General features: G+C 39.6%; 1 protein-coding gene across 3 annotated transcripts in view; it reads right to left on the bottom strand.

Annotated features, from left to right (window-relative positions):
* The window catches only part of ippk (inositol 1,3,4,5,6-pentakisphosphate 2-kinase), a 105,298-nt gene extending 87,845 nt beyond the window's left edge, over positions 1–17,453 (bottom strand). For all 3 annotated transcript variants that reach the window (XR_003935375.1, XR_003935376.1, XM_030133499.1), the window contains exon 1: positions 17,230–17,453. Coding sequence is in view for 1 of the 3 variants with exons in the window: in XM_030133499.1 (XP_029989359.1) it covers positions 17,230–17,310 (81 nt within the window). In the remaining 2 variants the exon portion in view is untranslated. The remainder of the gene's footprint in view (positions 1–17,229) is intronic.
* Between the last annotated feature and the right edge of the window lie 6,922 nt (positions 17,454–24,375).

Here is a 24,375-nt window from a genome sequence, read left to right as displayed (position 1 = left end):
ATAAGATACTTGTTTGACATCTCAATGTGAGGGTATGAGCCAAATTTGACAAATATGTGAAATTATCATCTCTGAAACGCCTTTACAGATTTCTATGAAATTTGGTGAGTATGACGTGGGGTCACTCCTGAGACCAGCTGTAAAGTTTAGTAATGATTGGTCAATGTGAGTGTAATCTATTCCAACTAATCCCAGTCCCACACATTCCTCCTTCCACTCTACTGGTGCATTTGTCCCATTCCAGTGAATACAGCGGCTCAGACGGTGGAATACTAACTCCAACTGTAAACCCTTATGAACGGGGCCCAGCCTCCACCAGCTCAGCCCCAGACCCACATCCTTCGGGGATGACTTCCGTGGGCTCTGTGGGGCCTGGGTCCGAGTGGGCAGGGAGGCTTGGCCCCCGTTCATAACTGCTCGCAGTTCTAGTCTTTTCTTATATTCCTCATTTAATAGGTCTTATTCATTTTATTTTATTGTAATTTTTTTGTTTATTTGTTGTTGTTTTTTTCTGTCTTTCTGCCCAGCTTACTCAATTCTTGTTGTAGTTATTGTTACCATTATAATTATCACCATGGTTGTTATTGTTATTTTCATGTGAGAGTCTTCGCCACCTTCTTCTTCCTTTTTCTCATCCCTTTAATCTTTCCTTCTCTTCTCCCCCTTTCTTCTCCTCCCCCCTGTTCCTCCATGTCAGGTCTGGCATCAAAATGTCATTCAACAAAACTTATAATAAAGACAGTCCAATATCAAGGGGAGTCTCATATACTTTATGAAGTTTCCCTTGGCAAAGCAAATTCGTTCAGCACCAAAAGGCAGCCAGACTACCATTCTGCTGTTATTATGCTGGACAAGATAAGTTAAAAAATAAATACATAAATAAAAAGATAAGCCTTTAGTTCTAACTCTCTAAACCAATAAAGGAATTGTAGGTTTTCCAGCAGTACACAAACATAAATAGCACTAAATAGAAGCAATTAAGAAATGATTGGGTAATTACAAAATTAAAATACAGTCAAGATGGGGTGCAAAAAAATGTTAGAGGGATACCTAAACGTAGCCAATATTGCAGTAAAATCTAAAAGCTAAATTATGAAGTCATGGCATAATGCACATATTAGTGTGTGTATACTATATATAAATATACACTGGATATTTGGATATGATACAATTATATATGTACAAAATTACTCATGACATAACGAGGCGAGTTATTTTAATTAATTTTGACTAGTTTTAACAATGCCAACATTGATTACTTCGTTAAAACATTTAACTGGCCTATTTGAAATAAAAGATTATACAATTGTCTAGTTGACTGTAGAAGCAGATATGGAATCTTCCATTAAACAGCTGTAGTGGTCAGTACTTTCATTAAAAAGCCGATTGCAGTAAAATGTAGAATTATACAAAAGGAAAATTTGAATGAAAATGTGTAAGCAATAGCATGTACAAATAATATTGGTTTAGTAACATTTTTTAATCAATACCTACGCCACCAGGTAGACAGAATCCTACTATAATGAACGTTCTGTGTCCGGCGCGTGTTTGTTCAATCAATGTTGCATCGATGTTCCAGCACAGGAGGGTGTTTGTATGGGTTTTCCTCAGCCTTCACAGGCCCAATTGCCACCAAAATCGCAAAATGAAAAGAAACATTACCTGACTATCTACTAGGTACACTTTTATGTCTGTATTCAAATGTTGTCAGGTATGCTGGGCAATTTTAACAGGGTCCCAGCTCACCACAGACTGGCTCCCAGTTCACCTCGGACCAGGTCCGAGGTCACCACAGACCGGGTCCCAGCACACCTCGGACCGGGTCCCTGCTCACCTCGGACCAGGTCAAAGCTCACCTCGGACCGTGTCCCAGCTCACCTCAGACCAGGTCCCTGCTCACCTCGGACCAGGTCCCTGCTCACCTCGGACCAAGTCCGAGCTCACCACAGACCTTCACAGGCCCGATCGCCACCAAACTCGCCAAATGAATACAAACAGTGCCTGACTACCTACTAGGCACAATTTAATGTCCGTATTCAAATGTTGTCAGGTATTCTGGCCGATTTTATCCGTCCTGGCTCGCTCAGCTAGGCACGAGAGATGTGACGTTTGTGGACGAGTCGAGACTTTTGAACGGCTCTTTTAAGAGAACGATAAGAACCCATTCCTTGCAATCCATTCTCATTACGTTCTTATATTCAAATTGCCCACACTGCCTTCATGCTTCACCTGTGTGCCACATGAATCTGAATTGTCCAAGCTGCCTTCACCTGAACTACTAATGACATTGCCAAGATTGAGTTTTCCGCAGCACACCCCATTCACTTGAACGCAGCTACGTGCACAGCTAATTTAGGGGAGGGCTTATCAGTGAGAGTCCGACTGACTGGACTGAAGACATTTACCGCTGTATCCAGTAGGAGCGACTGAAAAAAGTAGGCATGTGGGATTAACTGGAGGACCATCTTCTTCCTATAAATGCAGATATGCACTTACACTACTCACAAAAAGTTAGGGATATTTGGCTTTCGGATGAAATTTCAGGACAAACCTGAAATGCACTATAACCTGTACAAGTAAACTTAATGTGACCTTCTCTAAACTTTTGAATGCACATATCCAACAATTCAATGTTTCAGGACTTTTTGAAAAACTTGCTATTCTTTAACAAGGAGCTTAACAGAAAAATTCACAACAGGTGTTTGATCCATGAATCCACCAATAAAGTTCCTGGTTCAGTTACATTTGGTATTTAAACAGTCCTCCTCATCATGCTGTTCACATTTTGACATCATGAGACCAAGATGACACCTAACAATTCATCAACAGCACCTCACCATTGCAAGGCTTCAAACAGGATGTTCTCAGATGGAAGTGGCCACTGAGCTCAGAGTGTCACAGAGGGTCATCAGCAGGTTGCAACAGAGATACAGAGAGACTGGAAGAGTCACAGAAAGGCATAGAAGTGGACGTCCTTTGGCAACATCCAACACTAATGACTGCTTCATTGTGTACAGTGCCCTGTGGAACCGGATGATGAATGCCACTCAACCCCAGGCACATTTAAGCGAGGTGAGAGGCATCCAAGTGTCATGTCAGAGTATTCGAAACCGTTTACATCAGCGTGGTCTGCATGCTAGAGGACCTGCAAAGGCCCCTAAACACACCATAAGGCACAGGCGACATTGTTTTGCATGGGCCAGGGAGCCTTTATGCCAGATGAGGGACCAGTGGGCCTCAGTGCTGTTCTGTGATGAACATCAATTCACGTTGAGTAGAAATGATGGCTGCCAACAATGTTGGAGACGTCAAGGAAAGCGCTATGCATCAGCCACTGTTGTCACCAGACGAGCTTTTGGTGGTGGTGGTGTTACAGTGTGGGCAGGTGTGTCTAGTCAAAACACAACTGCCCTACACTTTGCCCATACGACCTCAATAACATCATTAATCCAGTCATTGTGCCCCTGCATGAACAACACAGGCCGAGTTTCATCTTCATGGACGACAATGCTCCAGCTCATTGAGGTCGCATCATCAGGGAATGGCTGCTGGAGACTGGGGTGCCTCAAATGGAGTGGCCTGCGCTTTCTCCAGACCTGAATCCCATAAAAACCTATGGGATCAGCTGAGTCACCGTGTAGAGGTTTGTAACTCTGTACCCTAGAACCTCAATGACCTGAGGACCACCCTTCAAGAAGAGTGGGATGCCATGCCTCAGCAAACAATAAGTCAGCTTGTGAACAGCATGAGACATTGTTGTCAAGCTGTAATTAATGCTCAAGGGCACACGGCAAGTTATTGAGACATTGGCATTTGTTGTTGATGTATAACTACCACTGTTGTTGGCTTTTGTTTCAATAAATTGTTTGAGATGAGAAAATTATCATTGCATGCTTCTACTTAAATGATCTACTTTCATGATATAATACCACTCTAATGTAAACTTTTTACATTTTCCATAAATTTCAACCAAAAGCCAAATATCCCTAACTTTTCTGTGAGTAGTGTATGTGGTGGAAAAGCTGGGCCCTGGTGGACCCCAGCCTCAGCTCAGTTATGGTATGAAGTACCTGTCTGCTGTTCTACTCTATGCAATGGGCCGTGAAAGACACTCAAAAATTAGTTTCCTTTTACATATTTGAAGGTTTTTCAAAAAGTAACGCAATAATTACTTTCCCTGGTATGTAATACATTTATGAAGGAATAATTCCGTACTAATTCAAATTACTTTTTTGGAAACTTCATTAGTTAACTATAACTAATTACTTTTTAGAAGTAATTTGCCCAACACTGGTGGTTATGCTGCCGTTCATGAAATTTCTACTCTCCTACAGACGATGTACAATGTGAAGGCTTGCAGTTCACTACCGCTGCATGATTTAATCATGCTTGACAGGCTGAAAAATACATGCTCTTCCCTTACTGCCTCACATGTTGGCTCAAATATATTATCTGCACAATGCATAATTAAATGGTAGTTTACAAATGGATAGTGGTGGAAGACAACTTCTACTTATCCTGCTATCGTACAGTGGCAACACGGGACGATGCTGCTAGTATAGAAAATATATGTGCTGACTTCCGGTTCCGCCCGAGTGAAATGGCAGCTTAAATGAAATCTCCTCCAAAAAGGATTATAAACCTATCTGCAGGGCAATTTATAACAATTACCACACTTAGTGAGCAGATTCAACTTTGCAGGAGATAATGGAAACAAGAGAAAAGAGTAAGAAAAATGTGGGAGACGTCTCTGACACCGAAGAGGAGACATGAGGTGCTGATAACCAAGCTAATGCTAACGTAAAAGACGGCATGAAAAAGAAGGCGGTGAAAAAAACAAAGTAACAATGGAAAGACTGTTACAAGAAATCCAAGACTTTAGACAAGCAAACTACCGTTGCTTCGTGATTGCTTCACAAAACAAACCAAAGAGTGGAGGGAAGCCAGAAAGCTGTATGCTAATACAGAAAAACCAAATAGAGACGATGGAGCAGATATGAGAAGTGTGCTTAAAACTCAGGCGCAAATGAACAAAGCTTATCGACCAAGAAAACAAGGGGAGGAGGCAAAATATACGGATTTTAATTTCCAGAAAATGAGGAAGGCAACACCAGCTTCCTTTTGTAGAGAAGTTACTTTGGGAAAACTGAATATTCCCGACTCCACTGAACTCAACATCGAGCGTGCACACAGAGCGCTTGCACCAAAACTAACAGACTCACAAAGGCCCAGATCAATAGTCATTAAGTTTCTGCAATTTTGAACCAAGGAAGAAATTCTGAGAAAAGCCTGGGAGAAGAAAGAATATATATCAACAACCGGAGAATTTACTTTGACCACGACTACCAGCTGCAATTCTAACCATTGCAAAGAGTACAACGAGGCAAAACAGGTGCTCAAGGAGAAGAAGATTTGGTTTCAAACCCCGTACCCATCCAAGCTCCGCATCTTCTACGAGAATGGGCCACAACTCTACCACACAGCAAGCGATGCAACGAAGGATATGGAGAAGCGGGGATTCTCGGTCAAGGTGGTGCCTCCCTGACAGGACCTCGCAGAACTACTGTACCCAAACTCATGGCAAGTCACTGGTCCAAAGACAACTGGCCTAGACAGTGCATCCATCAGACGTACAGCTAATATCAAACTACAAGCTTTCAGACGGCAATCTCCACACTGAATAACAGCTTTCATAAGGTGAAATGATAAACTATGTACTCTTGTTTTCTTCTGATAATATTTGCTATTTTTGGGGAGCGAGAACTATTTTACTGCTAGGTCACTTACTTAAGTGGTCATGGAGGGCCCTGCTTTAAACTTTAAAAAAGGACTCCCCTCTGATCTTGGCTTAAGAGCAAGTCAGGTAAGGGGCATTTGTATACCTTTACTATGGAACCCAGTATTTCAAAGGTTAAAGTTTCTCAGCTAATGTTCTTAGAGTTTTATATGTTTGTGTTTTTATGTTCTGTTCAACCAGAGAGTTTTGTTGCGGACAGGCTTATAAAAGAAAGCACAGTAAAGACAAATGGTAACTGAAAAATTCCGAGTAGCTTCTTTTAATGTTAATGGCATATTGAACCCAATTAAAAGATCTAAGATACTGACAAAAATGAGAAGGGAGAAAGCAGACATTGTATATTTACAGGAAACTCATTTAAATAACATAGAACATCAAAACTAACCAAACTAGGTTTCACTAAGTTATACTATTCTTCATATAAAGTAAACACAAAGAGGTGTTGCAACGTTAATTTCAAGCAGGATTACTTTTGAACCGAGTTTTGTACACAAAGATAAAGAAGGCAGATTTCTGCTGGTGAGGGGATCAGTTAATGGAAAAATATTCACCCTACTCAATGTATATGTCCCTCCTGGGAGTGATATTTCCTTTCTTACAAATATTATAGATCTGATTGTAAACCATTCAGAGGGAATCCTTATATGTGGTGGAGATTTTAACCTCCACTTGCAACCTAAATTAGATGTTTCAACTTGACTAAGTAGTTATAAAAACTTAAACAAAAAATTTGGCACACTCATAAAGACCATGGGACTAATAGACGTGTGGAGGGAAATGTACCCCAATGCCAGACAATATACTCACTTCTCAAATCCTCATTCAGTATACACAAGAATAGATCATTTTTTTATCTTTCAAAAGGACAGATCAAAGTTGTAAACACAGATGTGGGCACAATAGATTTAAGTGACCACGCACCTATATACTTAACAATGGACTTGGAAGAACAACAAAAAAACACACTCTGGAGATTTAATGCCTCCATGCTTAATGACCCAATTTTTAAAAAGAAAATGGCAGAAGGAATTAAATGTTATATGAAGGAAAATGATAATGGCGAAACATCTCCACCAATCCTCTGGGATGCAGCTAAGGCTGTCCTAAGGGGCAAAATCATCGCCATGGCCTCTGCAAAAAAAGACTAAGGCAAAGGAAACTGCAGGATATACAGGATAGGTTAAAATTACTAGAGAATAGACATGCACAAAATAGAAACCCACAAATTCTCCAAAACATCAAAATAATTAGAAATGAAATTAATGAATTAACCTCACAAGAAATTCTTTAAAAAATGCTATTTACAAAACAATACTATTTTGAGAGTGGTTCCAAATTCTCAAAATTACTGGCCTGGAAACTCAGAAAACAGCAAGCAGATTGAGCAATAATCAAAATACGAGACGGCGAAAGCAATGTGGTTGCAACCAAACAAGATAAAATACAATCTGTTTTTGAATCCTTTTATAGAAAATTGTTTTCAAAAATACCAGGCAATAAAGGGCACGAAATAGACTCTTTTTTTTTTTTTTACATACACTTAACCTACCTGTAATGACTGAAGAACAAAATAAAAAACTAGGAGCAGAAATAACCATAGTAGAGCTGCAAAATGCAATTAAACGACTGAAAAATAACAAATCTCCAGGAAGTGATGGGTTCACATCAGAGTGGTACAAGGCCTTTAAAGAGTCACTTATTCCATTACTTACAACTACTTTCAACTGGGCACTAAAAAATTCACAAATTCCTCCAAGTTGGAAGGAAGCTATAATATCTCTTATACCAAAAGAAGGAAAATATCCACTTGAATGTGGTTCTTACATGCCTATCTCAATTCTCAATGTTGATTATCGTATATACACCTCTATACTGGACAAAAGGGTGGAAAGCATCCTCCCAAACCTGATAAAAAACGATCAGACAGGGTTTACAAATAAAAGACAAACTCAGGATATTAGACGTGTGCTTCACATAATGAACCACATTCAGCAATATAAAAATAAAGCAATGATACTTAGTTTAGACGCAGAAAAAGCGTTCGACTCCGTTAGCTGGCAGTACTTATATTAGGTATTACATAAATTCCAACTAAGTGAATCAATATTGAACAATATTAAGGCACTCTATAACAATCCTACAGCTCGATTTCGAATTAATGGTTATCTAACTGATCCCCTCACACTAGAAAGAGGTGTGCAACAGGGCTGTGCATGGTTGCCACTTCTATTGCTTATATCTCGAACCTCTAGCCCAACATATTAGACAATCAAGAAATATTAGTGGTATTACAATAGATAGAACGGAACATAAACTAGCATGTTATGCTGATGATATACTTTTGTTCATATCCAAACTTGAAACCTCTTTGCCTGCAGTGATGAGTTTCTTTTGTATTATTGGCCCACTATCTGGCTACAAATTGAATATAGAAAAAACAGAAATATTATCCTATTGGCTTCCACCTGTAAACTTTAAAAATAATTATCCATTCAAATGGAAAACAGAAGCAATTAAATACTTAGATATAACTCTTCATAAAGATTTAAATACATTATTAGACAAAAACTACAACCCTCTGTATACAAAAATAAAAAAAGATCTTAAGAAATGGAATCTCATCCCATATCTCACTCTTAAGTGCAAGGACTGAAACAATTAAAATGAATGTTCTACCCAGGTTTTTATACCTTTTTCAGACACTTCCAGTGACCATCCCAGCAGCATTTTTTTCTGAATGGGACAAAACAATTTCTAGGTTTATATGGCAGGGCAAAAGACCTCATATCCGATTTAAAACTCTACAGTTACAAAAACAGAAGGGTGGCTGGGGTTTACCTTGTCTCAAAAACTATTTTGTCTCAGCCCAGATAAGAGCTTTACTCTACTGGTGTGATCCAAAATATGAAGCTCAATAGAAAAACATGGATTGCAGAACATCACCAAAAGTCCCTTTGCAAGCCATATTAGCAGACTTTAAACAATTGGCATCTATTGATGGAACGGAGAACCCATGGGTGAAATCAACACTTAAAAATTTGGGGAGAACAAATAAAAATATACGAATTAGAGGAAGAATTTAAGGTTCTTAGCTGGTGCGCATATGATTCTAATTTTATACCAAATAACACAGACTCTAGGTTTAAATATTGGATAACAAAAGGTATTAAAACTTTTCACCAAATTACCAAAGAAAATCAATTGAATAGTTTTGACAAACTAAAGGAAACTTTTAAGTTGGATAAACAGACTTTTACAGATATCTACAAATAAGAAACTATTACAACCAGGAAATCAGGATAAAAGATATAGAACAATATAACCCCCTTATTAAACTTTTTATAAAAGCATACAAATCAGATCTCCCAAGAGGGATAATATCACTGCTTTATAAGAATTTCTCAGATCTTAATAATCATTCCACTAAATACATCAAAAAAAAAAAAAAAAATGGGAAAGGGAAGGAGGGTTTGTATTAACAGATGAAGACTGGGAGTGGATATGCACATCTCAATGGAAAAGCACAAGATCTCATATGTGGAAAGAATATTGTTGGAAAAACATATCACGCTTTTTCATAACCCCATGTCAGAGTGCACACTTTTCCCAGGTAAATAGTAAATGTTGGAGAAACTGTGGCTGTCAGTTGGCCCATCACTACCACATATTCTGGGACTGTCAGGGTATACAAAAATACTGGACTGAGATCAATTAAGCAATCCAATTAATTTTTAAAACATACATTCCCTCTGACTTCAGAACTATGTATTTAGAACTCAAAACACCTGCTATGAATATAGATGAATATCTCTGGAATGTTCTTTTGATAGCGGGAAAAAAGCAATAACAAAAAAATGGATGGTGCAAGATGAGCCAACTGTTCAGCAATGGGTTCAAATAACATGGGATATTTACAAAATGGAAAATAATCACCTTCACCGTTAATCTGAAACTAGAAATATTTGTCAAACATTGGGAAAAATGGAAAAATTATGTGAAACAATACATGCCAAATATTACCATGATGATATAAAAGGAAACTATTCGATTTAATATGTACTTACTTATTTTTTTTCAGTCTGTATAAATATCACTCGTAATCTTTCTTTTCTATTGAATGTTATACAAAGCTAGATACGTCCATGCTGTTCTCTCTCTGGATGCTTGGGGAAAAAAAAAAAAATCATTTCCAATCCCTAAGACAATGGGACAGAGACGATCAGAAATGTATTAGCCTCACTGAACCTTTTTTTTTTTTTTTTTTTTGATGGAGAATGTTCTTCTTGAATGTGAACACAGTGAGAAATGTGTGGCAGATTGATGCGACTGTAAAATGTTATGTCTCTTCCGCTTCAATAAAAAAGAAAATTATAAAAAATAAAAAAAAAAAAACAAAGAAAGAAAGTATGTGCTACACCTAAGGGAATAATGAGTTGTTTCATAATTAAATTTATATAAGTTAATGACAAAAGTGGTTCCAGCAAAAGTGTTGGGATTGTATTTTGTAGGTTTTACGTGTATTTCTGGGATTTTATTTTGTATTTTCTGCATGCATTTCCCAAGCTTCTGGGCCTGACAGCAGACCTGACCTGACAGTAGAGGTTGCTGGGACATGGACAGCACAGTGGAGGTCTTATTTTGCAGGTTTTACGTGTATTTCCAGGGATTTTACTTTGTATTTTCTGCGTGAGTTTCCCAAGCTGCAGGTAGACACTCTTGATAAAAGAAGCTGGTCTGGGAAATTAAAATCAGAACTTTAAAATTTGATCAAAACTCTTCATGACAAGTCAAGTGAGTGCCACTAGTCAGTTCCTTTGAGTTGTTTCATTTGGGAAGAGGGATCACCGTCGATGTCTTCCACAGAGCAGGAATCTGACCAAGATCAACACATTTTTGAAACAATCTACTCAAAACAACACTGAGCTGGGTGGCACAGCAGTGCAAGGTGCACCCACAGATAGCATCAGGACCCTTAGCCTTCCCTACCTTTACCTTCTTAAATAAGGCGGTGACCCGATTTTGTGAAATCACAATTTCAGAAGGCTTAAGAGAATTGCTACAGACACATTCTCTAAAACATCAGCCCTTTCAAAATGAGAGAGAGAGAGGGAAAAAAAAAAAAAAAAAAAAGAGTTAAAATCAGACACCCCATTCACAGTAACAGGTTTTCTGTCCTGTTTTAGGTGGCTACTGGAGGCCATGTTCTTAATACCCCACCAAGCTGCCCTACGGTCACAACTGCTGTACTGGGCTTCAACTTTGTCCTTATATTTTGGCAATGGCTATTGCCACAGTACTGTGGCACAAAATATTGGTTTGTCTATTGCTACGGACCAATCAAACGTTAGCATTTGTGCTAGAGCCAATCAGGGATACTGTTACATGAACTCATTCGCCTCTTGTTTTTTTTTTTTTTTTTTTCACTCATTTGCTTCTTTTTGCCATAGTACTGTGGTGATATATGGCGTATACTTCAATGCATTCTTTTCATGCATTTTGCTACCACAGTACTGTGGCAATTGATGGAAGAAACAAAAAATTAGTGATAGTAAATAGAATAGAACATGAATTATTGTTGTAAATACTCTATATGTTGTTTAATGGTGTTCTTTGCTCAAGAGGCTGGAGAAGGTGGGTGGAGCTCCACGTTAGATGCGGCAGTGTGCTGTGTGACTTCTCAGTTCTGTGTCAGTTGAGTGTTGTGATCATGTGGAATTCTGCAGTCTGAACGTTGTCCCAGTGGCTGATTTATATCAATGTCGGATTTACCTACTGGCGCTGTGCGCCCCCTGCCCACGCCCATTTGAAAATCTTTAGGGAAAAAAAAAAAATGCTACTATAACTGGGAATTGAGCCCGGGTTTTCTGTGTAGCAGTCCGATACGTTACCAAGTGAGCTAAATGTCTGCTGTTTCTTACGTCAACCTATTTGCTATATGACTGCCTTGATACTTCTCGGGATGTAAGTTACCAGTCTAGTCATGATATAACGAGGGCGCTGATTGGCTCAGTGGTAATAAAACTGATATTTCGTGCCACAGTACTGTGTCAATAGCCACTTCGTTATATTTTAGTCTGGCCTTTTCACCTCCCTGGAGACTGCCTTTTTCTCCAATTGATCAACACTGCAATAGATCACTTTCTTTTAATTTATAGTTTATTTGATCTCTTTTGTTATCCATGGTTTGTTTTTTTTTAGATAAATAACCTTTTTTGGTGAGACAATGGAATCAACACAGAGAGTGATATATGAGGAAATGGATTTGCACGAATCATTAATATCATCACATGCGTCAAAGAAGCAGTCCCAGTCAGTACATTCAAACAAGGCTTGAAAAGTAGAAATGCTGTCCTCTGACCAACATTTCACAGTTTTTTTTCCCACACACGGCAGATGCCTGAATAGAATTTGACCATGTTGGCTTCCTGAGGCCAGATGTGACCATATTTAGAAAAAAACAGATCTGGGAGGGTTTTGGGGGAGTTAATGCTAATGCTTACTGACTCATTAAAACTGTAAACTTCATCAAGCATTGAACAACATAAATACATACTTTTATATCACTATTAAACATGAGTAGCCTGTCAGGAAAGAATCCATTTTATGAAATCGATGTCTGAAAGTCAAATGTATCAAGTGAATGACATGTCAAACCAACCAGTCAATCAAAGCCCGACAGGGTAGATATCACAGCCTTTTATTCACCCTGAGATCTGATAAACAGAGGAAAAATGTAAAGGTTGACCACTAGACCACTCACAAAAAGTTCAAAAAGAAGTTTATATTTTTTCAATGATAAAACTTTTTTTTTTTTTTACGGTGGCTGTTCGTATTATAATTTAAATGTGCTGCCATCAGATTCATGTTAACAGTCTACAGCTCTGGAGTGACGCACATGTGCAGAAGAAGACGCAGTGTTACATGCAGATCTATGCATCTATGGGAGCATTTACGGATGTTACTGAGCCTGTTCCTGTTCCTGCACCCTGGGCTCTCAATGATAACTCCATGGCTTCATCCACATAACCTGGAGACAGCCCACTCATCCAAGCCAACAAAAGCCTGCAGAAGGCTTACAAGAAAATCGCTGATCTCAAGAAGGACGTCCACTGCCTCTCCACAGAACTAGTGGACAAAGACACGCAACTCCCCACCCCCCACCCCTACCCCCACCCACGGACGGAGTGCTTCCCATCTCATCTCGCTCGGCCCGGGAACTGGCCCCTGCTGACATCATGACTGCCTCTAAGCTGGTGGTCAGTGATGATCGTGACACTGGTCCTCCAGTGAAACCCTCGATCCCAGGACCCCACTCCTCTGTCTGGTGTCAGCTTCTACAGGAGGTGATTTGTCATCACTCTGGTGGTCCTCTACTGGAGTGTCCCCCTGGAGGGTCCAGTGCCTCCTCATCCTCAACGCCGTCTCCTCACCAATTTTTCCCTCCGACCACGACAATCCTTGGGGATTCCATCATCCATAAAGTCCAATTCTTTAATGCCATAACCAAATGTTTCCTTGGTTCTACTGTCACTACCGTCCTCCAAAAACTGCTGGAACTGCTTGTCTCACTCCTATCTACCGTTATCTGTGTCATCATCCATGTGGGTTTCAATGGCACATCTCTCCAACAGCCCAAGAAGTCCATTACATTTTAAAAATTTTTCTGATAATCTGAAAAAACGCGGGAAGTCTGTTTTTATTTGGGGCCCCTCCTTTGCCTGTGGTGTGGGGTGTTTCAGCAGGCTCCTCACCCTGAACATCCAGTCCGCCTGTGCCCTGACTGGTTTCAGTTTTACTGACAAATTTAATTTGTTCTGGAACCGCCCTCATTTTACAAACCCGATGGTGTCCACCCCTCTAGATTAGGCAGCAGGGTTTTGGCACAAAGTATCCACCACGCTGTCCTGACCACAACATTAACATGTACACCTTTATGACTAAACTCTCCCTCTTCTTCCGCGGCAATGCCACAGGTCACAGCTCACAGCGCTGTTCCCTTCACCAGCTTCCCCTCCAGGTCACATCAATAGGCCCTTTCCCACTGCAGGAACTTTTGCAGGAACTTTCTGTATTACCCTGAACTTTCAAAGTTCCTGGTGCGTTTCCACCGAAAATTACCCGGGTAAATGACTTTCCCCCGGCTCCGAAATTACCCCGAAGAAGTTCCTGGTAGGGAGGTAGTACTTTCCATATTACCAGGAACTTTAAGGGGCGGAGCTGTGTGTTACAGAACACAGAGTGGTGGACTAGACTAGCAGCATTTCTGCATTCTGTTAACTGCCAATATTCAATTCATGTAATTTCCACAAGCTTTGTATTTTGATAATTCGGAAAATGGACCAAAAGAGTAGCTACAACAAGTGGATGGACGATGAGGAAATTCAGACGGACTTTGAATCGCCGACACGAAACAAGCGAGTAAAAGCTGTTGGAGCCAAATGTAAGACACAAGCCTAAAGAAATACGAGAAAAGCCGAAGAAACTTATGTAGGATTAAAAGAAACTTGAGGACCACAACGGTCGCAGTGGATCCAACTGTCGAACAAACCAGTGGTATGTATATGACAGAAATATTCACTGTTTAGTTGGTTCCATGCTGTAACTGTATTCAGCGGCATCAGCTGTTTAGACAAAAGTGAAGTCCGGTTAACCTAATACTAACTGGTCAACAGTCTGACACTAAACCTAAATCAGAGAACTGGATGTATTCGTGTTGTCGCCGTGAGCTGAACACTGATTTATTCTGTATGTTTGTGATTTCCACCTGAAATGGACCGGACGGACTCGCCTCTTTTTCCAAACCTGCAGCTCGTTTGTGCACTGGTCCATCGTCTACTGCTGTTTACAACGGCCCAGGTCAGACATTTGACATGTCACATCATAGTAATAGGAATCTGTCATCATGTGTTCTGTTATTCATTTATGCATTTTTATTACTTTTCATGTAGGAAAGCAAAAAAGGGAGCAGGACCATGGAGTTCTGGACCAGCTGGACCACACACTGGTCCAAAAGCCTTAACCTTTCACAGATGTTTATTTCCCTTTTAATCTCAAGGTACCTTCGTTTTGTTTCAATTTACAATAAAAAAAAATAAATTAACCTAATACTGTCTGTTTATTTACAAGGCATCAAAATATGAGTAGAGTGTAAGTACTTTTATCAGTAATATGCAGTCAAATTAAATGCAGGCAATTGAGTAAATCTGTCTGACTTTAGGGTTGAACATGGACTAAATCTATAAAACAATAGAAATGAAACAGAACCATCCATCACACATAAAGTTAAATGTGATTTAGTTTAAGGAATGAGAAGTTGAAAATACATGTTCTACCATTTTTAAATGCAAATTAAGGATATGTAATGATGATTAACTTCATTTAAAATATATTCCAGATGGATTAAGCGATTCAACAACCAGTAAAATGTTAAACCCAAACTGTCCACTTAAGTACTGTGTCATTTTATTGTGCTTAGAGGGTAGTTTGTGAATGAACTGGACAACAGTTTCTGTTACTGCTCCCTCATACATCATGAACCTGATTTGAATAAATTACCCTGAACTTTTGGGTGCGGTGGAAATGCAGTTACCAGGAACTCCTTTACACCAAAAAGTTCCTGGTAAATAAGTTCCTGGTAATAAAGTTCCTGGGCCTTTTGGTGGAAAAGGGCCTAATTACTGCCATGTCCAGAGTCTCCTCCTATACCTCTTGTTTATTATATTATTACTGGGCCCCGCCTCTTCCACCATAGAATGACCACATCAATCACATTTCAGACTGAAGTGAAATTGGAAAACATCACATGTGAATGTGATGTCAGATCACCTGCCATAGTAGACTGGGTCTGATTTGGGAAAAAAAAAAAAAAAAAAGATTTGCGCTGTTCAGACTGTCATACAGGTAAATCAGATATGGATCACATAGGGGCAAAAGAAGTCAGATTGGGTCACGTTAATGTTCATGAACATAGCCTAGGTCCATAAGAGTCTGTTATACAGAAAATAATATTACATAAATTTGATGCACAATTATGCCCAGTACTGCATCACCTCATGAGCAAATTGTATTAAACTCTAACTAAAGCAGACAAATGTAGTGGCCTAAACAGATACAGTGGGATGGGAATAATTCAATTACCAATATCTCATCTACACATAATGAACAGAACAGAGAAGAACTATCATATATACTTCAGAAGATTTTATAGATATTTCATATCAGTCTAAATTAGCATAATGTTAACCTCGTTGCATAAATGCCTGTCATATTTTTTCAGCTGATCATGGAAAATCAAGCAGCAATTTTAGGGGAGGAAAGATATCACAATTTAGCCAAAAATATGTGTTACGTGCCAGGAGGTCTAGGGTACTGACACATGACAAAAATTAAAAGAAAGAAAAAGATGGTCCGGGAGACAGCAAAGGAAAATGTGGAGAGCAGGTCACTTGTAGCAAAAAGACTGGAAATTTATTATAGAAAAAAGAAATTGTACAGAGCCAAAATTACTTATAAATAACAAAAGTTACGACAAACAAAAAGTAAACTGCAGCAGTGGACCCAGTCTCCTCTTTATGGTCGGAGCTCCAGGCTTTTATAGGCAGGTGGCGAATTGAATTCAGGTGTTCCCAGTTGGCCCCAGATAGAAGGCAGAGACAAGAAAAAAAACAGAACAACCAATGGCCCCAGCTGTAACATATGACTTTGACAATTATGCTATAAGGATAACACTAAGTTGCAGATATCTTGCAATAGTACTTGTTCTTGGTCAACATTTATATTGGGGCAGGATATATCAGATCATTGACGATCAATGTCTGTGTAGGAATACAGGAGAAGAAATGCTGATGTAGAAATCTAAAAGGGCCAATTACAGAAAGACCTGAACACCCAGTCCATAGAGGAAATGGTCTCAAGTAGAGCTTACAGTCCGCTCGTCCCATAGAGTCCAAACTATCCAAGTAACTCGTAAGCCTGGAACAGTCACAATTAGCAAAACTAGCTCCACAGCACCAGCTGATATTCTACTGACACCACCGAGTCAGTTACTCACTGGGTTCCATTGTGTCCACAAATGTCTCTCATCAATAACTTATTTTAAACATCTTTTTTTTCTTTTTCTTTTTTTTTTAAACTTTGTCAACACTGCTGTTATTTTAAGTTCATCGTCAACAGTTAACTGCTTGTTAGCTTACAAGTAAACTAGCAGATATAGGCTAACGTTAACAGTGGTTTAAATCCGGGGTCATGACATGCCAACTTTATTCATAAACTACTTCTACAGACTTTAATGTTACGTTTCCAGTGGCACCGAGCAGAAACTGCCATGTTAACCGTCAAAGAAGGGAGTGACAGTGGTTGCGTTAGCTTCGTGTTAGCTTAGCTGAGCCACCTGTGCCTGCTAGGATAGCCTCGCGTCAGCCAAACCGACTCACCAGTACGTGTGACACCACCAGGCTCTTGTTCCCCTCTCCGTGATACTTCCAATCGTTTTCGTCCATCTTGTCCGGTTCCATCACAACAATGACGGCGAGAAGAGCTCGCGGTAATAAGCAGAGAGAAAAACAGTGTGGTCCGACGGATGCGACGGGCGGCTAGGGTAGTTTCAGAGGAGAGACAGACCTACACAAGGACTACAACACCCAAAAGACCCATGCGAGGACTACAACACCCAACACACCTACGCAAAGACTGCAACACCCACACAAGAACTAGGGAAATAGGGGCAGACACATGGATGTCCAGCAAATTGAATTGTAACTGTTAAAATCTAGACCAACTGTTACTAGTATAACTACCAATAACTAGAAAAATATCCATAACTGTTAGCACTGGTGATGACAAATTAAGCACTGAACCACTGGAGTCAATTGTTTTGAAAATGGTTTCATTACTCAAAGCTTCAGTTGCGCCCGCTCCTGGTCATGTGTAAGGCTGCCATCAAAGACTAGATGGTTAAAAAGCTGTTAATTACACACATGTACACACACAAAATGCTTGTTTAACCGTGATGTTTTATTATATGTCCACAAGAACATCTAAAAATATAGAAAAACTAACAGGGTCTGTGTGGAAAAAAATCATATAATTTAAATTAAATAGACAATACCGTAACAAGAGCCTATTGTAATGTGATGTAAGTAAAGGGCTCCCATGTTTCCAATTTGCCATTCCTGAAATTGTTAAATGAACGATCCATTTTAAAAACAATTTGCAACAGAAGCAAAAAAAAAAAAAAGGCTGTTGTTCTTCTCTAAATATATCAGCCAACTTCTAACTATTTTTTTCTTCTAAACAATCACACACACACACACACACACACACACATTTGCAAAAAACGACCTGAGGGATCCTCCTGCTGGGGAGAATAAATAAATAAATAAATAAAAATGAATTACATTTAAATTTACTTAGAAGTACTCTGCTGATCCCAAACTTGGGAAATTCTTTTGTAATACCATGCCATACAAACATCAAGACTTAGAAAGAAGTCTTACATAGAGCTAGGAATACTAAAAGGATGGAATAATAGAAATAAGATGATAATAAGAGTATATAATACAATATAGGACATTGGGGAGTATGTACAAAATATAGACTATGGAATGTGCTGTCCAGTGTGCCATGATGGCAGACCGTATTGCGCATGCGTGAAGCAAATTGGGCAGGTGCACAGATCAGGTAGCCACAGTAGTGACACTTCCATAGATTCCTGCTGTAAAAAAATGGCAGACGAAATATAGACCTACTTCTGGGTTTTGGAGGCCAGTAGTTCCTACACTGAGTTTAACGCTGTCAGAAAACATTCATTTCTATTGCAGCTGATCTAGCAATTCCAGTGCTAAGTTAGTAAGATATCATCATCTTTCAAATTATCGAGTGTATTTCCTGTATTAGTAGACATTTATGTTGTAAATTCTGTTTTCTATGATATGTTAGCATTCGTATAAATTTATATTTTAAACAACTGTTATGTTGGATTTTCAGTTGTGGCCCTATAGTTAGCTAGCTTGACTTGTCCAGCAGTTGAGATTTAACCACTATAACCCCAAATTAGGGAGTTTTTAAGATAAGGTAATGTTAGTACAAATTTTGTTACCAGTGGGTTTTATTTCAGTTGTTTTGCCGAACCTGGTGGTGTTTGGTTAAGTTTGTCAGCTGAGGTAATGTGCTAATTAGGAGGAGAGTTGCTGTAGAGCTGAGCTCTGCCAATAAATGTTCATTATAGTTTTTATTCATGAGTTAAAGGAGCCGAAACTTCTGTCACTTGGCGTTTGTAATATCCGAGTCGTCTGTGCTTACGCTAGCATGCTAAGTCAGCTGCCATGCTATCCGCTGGTTAACAGTGTTGGGCAAATTACTTTAAAAAGTAATTAGTTGTAGTTACTAGTTACTTTCCCAAAAAGTAATTGAATTTGTAACAGAATTACTCCTTCATGAATGTACTTAGTTACCAGGGAAAGTAATTATTGTGTTACTTTTTTGAAAAACCTTCAAATATGTAAAAGAAAACTGATTTTTGAGCGTGTTTCATGGCCTGTTGCATAGAGTAGAACAGCAGACAGGTACTTCATACCATAACTGTGGTGAGGCTGGGGTTCACCAGGGCCTGGCTTTTCCACCACATACACTACTCACAGAAAAGTTAGGGATATTTGGCTTTTGGTTGAAATTTATGGAAAATGTAAAAAGTTTACATTACAGTGGTATTATATCATAAAAGTAGGCCATTTAAGTAGAAGCATGTGTAGTCTCATGACGGTGGAGTGAGTGAACAGAGTCGAAAACAGAATTATAAATTATATTATTTCCATGTCAAACCAAATTCCTGAACAACCATGCTGATTGGTTGGTTAGCAGGTCAGTGCACGGACATCCTCTGCAAATGACATTTACGAAGACAGATGATCTTAAGGAATGAGCCTAATGGACTTAAAAAAATACTTCCTCAGGTATTGTCATCTGTTCTTCATCAAGAGCCATTTCCCTTGTCATGGTAATTGAGAGCACCCCGGAACTTGTGCTCACACTTTGCTGACTTTGTCCTCTCAACATCTGTGTTTTATCATGTTGCTTATCCAGAGATGAAGATGAACCCAGAAGAAGAAATAGACTGAATGACAAAATCCCTATATGTGCCATGTTAATAATGTATTACATTATGTGTTAATGTTGATTAACTCAGCATGTTAACTCTTTTATGCACGTAAGACTTAAGCCATTTGCCTGACCTGTGGTTTCACATATGTGTGTCCTGATCATGTTCACAGTGAATTATGTGAAAGTAAGAGTATCACTGCTTATAGCATGTCTGAATAATCATGCTATTATTTTACTGATGCTTAAGTGAGGTTACAGGTGATGTATAAAGTTTAAGTGATCTTATTTAAGGATCTTATTTAAGGATGCAAAGTTTTCTTACAAGTTTTCTTACAAGGCTGCACAACGTCCTCTCCCCCTCTGTCTTCCCAAGAGGGAAGAGAAAGGTGATACTTTGAGATATGTAAATGACATACAAAGGAGGCGGTTTCCCGCCGAAAAAAGACAAAGAAGGCAACGCCCCAAGGCATCGATGACTCATCAATATGCACGAGGAAGGCGTGCTGGGTTGGTTTTTGGACAAACTATAAAAGTAAATTAAACTAACTTTTCAAGAGAGTCTTCTCCAGAGTCTTCTCCACCTCTTCTGGGCTCTCACCTACACAAAGAGTCTTTCCCATCTCCCAGGCTCTCACAGAGCAGAGCAGAGCTTTTTCCACCCTCGCTGCTCTCAACTTCAGCAAAGAGCTGTTACTATCTTCTAAGCTCCCCAAGAGCTGTTCCATCTTCGCTGTTCTCCACTTCTCCTGGCGAGCTTTCCAGAACCAGCCGCCAGAGCCAGCTGTGAACCTCCTCCAGCCAGCAGAACTTCAGACCTCCAGACCTTCAGGCCTCCAGCGCAAGCACGTCGCTTCGCAGCCTGTTCCTGCTTCGAACTACGTCAGAAGACTTCATCCATCTGCCGTCAAGGCCTCTCCAGCCTGCATCCTTCAGAAGGCCTCTGATTTGTAAGAAAACGTGCTCCTGATTTATCTGAGTTGGTGTTATTCCAATTTAAGTAGGTTTACCTCAACGTAACCTCACTAACATTATAATATCTTGAATATAGCTATCTGCGAACTTAATCTACATATTCTCCTGTCCATAATCTCCTGCTCCTTTGGTTGTATTTGTCTCTTGTCTTTATGTTATTTGTGTGTCTTAGTTTAGTTAATAAATTATTTATATGTGTATAAATCCATTGCCTCAGTTGTGCTTTGTGTACTGTTATTCACACATGGGTTCATCTGTGCAGTCCACGAACTATCACCTTTGCAAGATTTCTAAATTATTGTTTTGGGTTGATTTAAGTTTAAGCTTAGTTATAAATCTATAATTAAATTAATCAATAAATCAACACTCAATTAATCAATAATTTGGTATCCTATTCTTGCTACACATGCAATGGTAATTTCCTCATCTCAAACAATTTATTGAAACAAAAGCCAACAGCAGTGGTAGTTATACATCAACAAAAAATGTCAATGTCTCAATAACTTGCCGTGTGCCCTTGAGCATTAATTACAGCTTGACAATAATGTCTCATGCTGTTCACGAGCTGACTTATAGTTTGCTGAGGCATGGCATCCCATTCTTCTTGAAGGGTGGTCCTCAGGTCATTGAGGTTCTAGGGTACAGAGTTACTAACCTCTACACGGTGACTCAGCTGATCCCATAGGTTTTTTATGGGATTCAGGTCTGGAGAAAGTGCAGGCCACTCCATTTGAGGCACCCCAGTCTCCAGCAGCCATTCCCTTATGATGGGACCTCAATGAGCTGGAGCATTGTCGTCCATGAAGATGAAACTCGGCCTGTGTTGTTCATGCAGGGGCACAATGACTGGATTAATGATGTTATTGAGGTCGTATGGGCAAAGTGTAGGGCAGCTGTGTTTTGACAAGACACACCTGCCCACACTGTAACACCACCACCACCAAAAGCTCATCTGGTGACAACAGTGGCTGATGCATAGCGCTTTCCTTGACGTTTCCAACATTGTTGGCAGCCATCATTTCTACTCAACGTGAATCGACTTTCATCACAAAACAGCACTGAGGCCCACTGGTCCCTCATCTGGTGTAAAGGCTCCCTGGCCCATGCAAAACGATGTCGCCTGTGCCTGGTGGTGTGTTTAGGTACTTTTGCAGGCCCTCTAGCATCCAGACCACACTGATGTAAACGGTTTCAGATACTTTGACATGACACTTGGGTGCCTATCACCTCGCTTAATTGTGCTTAGAGTTGAGTAGCATTCATCATCTGGTTCCGCAGGGCACTGTACACAATGAAGCAGTCATTAGTGTGGGATGTGGCCAAAGGACATCCACTTCTATGCCTTTCTGTGACTTTTCCAGTCTCTCTGTATCTCTGTTGCAGCCTGCTGATGACCCTCTGTGACACTCTGAGTTCAGTGGCCACTTCCATCTGAGAACATCCTATTTGAAGCCTCACAATGGTGAGGTGCTGTTGATGAATTATTAGGTGTCATCTTGGTCTCATGATGTCAAAATGTGAACAGCATGATGAGGAGGACTGTTTAAATACCAAATGTAACTGAACCAGGAACTTTATTGGTGGATTCATGGATCAAACACCTGTTGTGAATTTTTCTGTTAAGCTCCTTGTTAAAGAATAGCAAGTTTTTCAAAAAAGTCCTGAAACATTGAATTGTTGGACATGTGCATTCAAAAGTTTAGAGAAGGTCACATTAAGTTTACCTGTAAAGGTTATAGTGCATTTTAGGTTCATCCTGAAATTTCATCCGAAAGCCGAATATCCCTAACTTTTTGTGAGTAGTGTAAGTGCATATCTGCATTTATATGAAGAAGATGGTCCTCCAGTTAATCCCATCTGTCCACTTTTTAGGGACCGCGCCGAGAGGGCAGGTCCACTCACACAGTGAGTGGACTTGCCAGAAGGCAAGGCCCCTATTGTTTTTCGTTCGTTTTTTATTATTTTCCCGATGCCACTTTGAACTGGATTTTGACCCCCTAAACATGCTCGAAAACTCACCAAATTTGGCACGTATGTCAGGTCCGGCAAAAAATTTGATAAAATGCAAAAATTAACCCTGTAGGTGCCAAAATGGGCTCTCTAGCACCACCTATGTCAAAAAACACGGAAACCGCCATAGCGGCCAGCAGGAATGTCATGAAACCAATGCCAAAATGTTCCTTACATCGAGCACTACAAATGTTCCATGGGCCCCGAGAGCTAACTCCAACAGGAAGTCAGCAAATTGCCTTTCAAAATAAAACCCTCAACTTAAAACTAGTATGAGCCAGTTTGTCATATTGGCTTCTAAATAGCACCAAAAGATAGAGTGAACCCTTCTCAAAAAACTGTCTTTGCAAATTTCTAATTAATGTCTTAGTTATTTTTTTATAAGTTTGGAAAAATGCGATGTTTGGGACTAATTTTTCAATTTCGACTTTTCCCCACGTTATATATCCATACGTTCAGAAAAATCACCCCAACTCTCCCATGCAAAAATTTTTGAGATAGGATGTACAGTTATGGATTTATAAAATATTGTTAGTTTTTATGTTTTTTTTTGGCTTTAACCTGCCATTTGACCCCCTCAGCATGCTCAGAAACTCACCAAACTTGGCACATATGTCATGTCTGGTGAATACTTTCATACAATATCAAAATTAACCCCTTAGGTGCCAAAATGGACTCTATAGTGCCACCTACGTATACAAAATTGCCCCCAGTGGCCAGTAGGAATGTTGTACAGACATGAAACCAATGCCAAAATGTTGGTCTCATCGAGCCCAAAAAATCATACACTCACATTCATGAGCTAAATCCAACAGGAAGTTGGCAATCTGCCTCGGCATATATTCTATTTTCCAGGAATTACAAAGACCAGGTGCTTTCCACCATCCCTGCTTATTCAGTTCAATCTCTTATGACTAATATCATTCATTAAATAAGCTCAGGAGTCTATGTGCTTGCTTCTAGTCGAAGAATTTTTGAGATTGGATGTACCATTATGGATAAATCGCAGTTTGTTTCTGCAAATTCAGGCAGACTCCTTCTGCCACAGACTGTGGAATGCATACAATGAAACCACCAGGTGGTGCTCTAAGGCCATGAACAGACAGTCAGATTCCTGGTGTGACAAAAAACATTACAAGAAACTTCACTGACAAACTGTCTACACACAAGAACATTTGAACAATACAGCAAAAATATGAAAACTACATAAGAAATATATGTATGTATGTCCAAAATTATAGATGAATAAAAGTTGAATAAAAATGAAGACATGATAAAAATGTGAATGGTACACACACACACAAAAACACACACTCACAAACAGACACACACACACATAAACACACACACATAAAAACACACACACCCACAAGTGCGCGCGCACGCACACACACACACACACACACACACACACGCACACACACACACAATAAAGTTTTAGTCAGAAGGCAAGGCCCCTATTATTTTTTTTCGTTTTTTATTATTTTCTGTCCGCCACT

This window comes from Sphaeramia orbicularis, chromosome 5 (assembly GCF_902148855.1).
Source record: "Sphaeramia orbicularis chromosome 5, fSphaOr1.1, whole genome shotgun sequence".
Taxonomy (NCBI): domain Eukaryota; kingdom Metazoa; phylum Chordata; class Actinopteri; order Kurtiformes; family Apogonidae; genus Sphaeramia; species Sphaeramia orbicularis.
The sequence above is the reverse complement of the archived record's forward strand: the minus strand, read 5'-3'. Positions and strand labels throughout refer to the sequence as shown.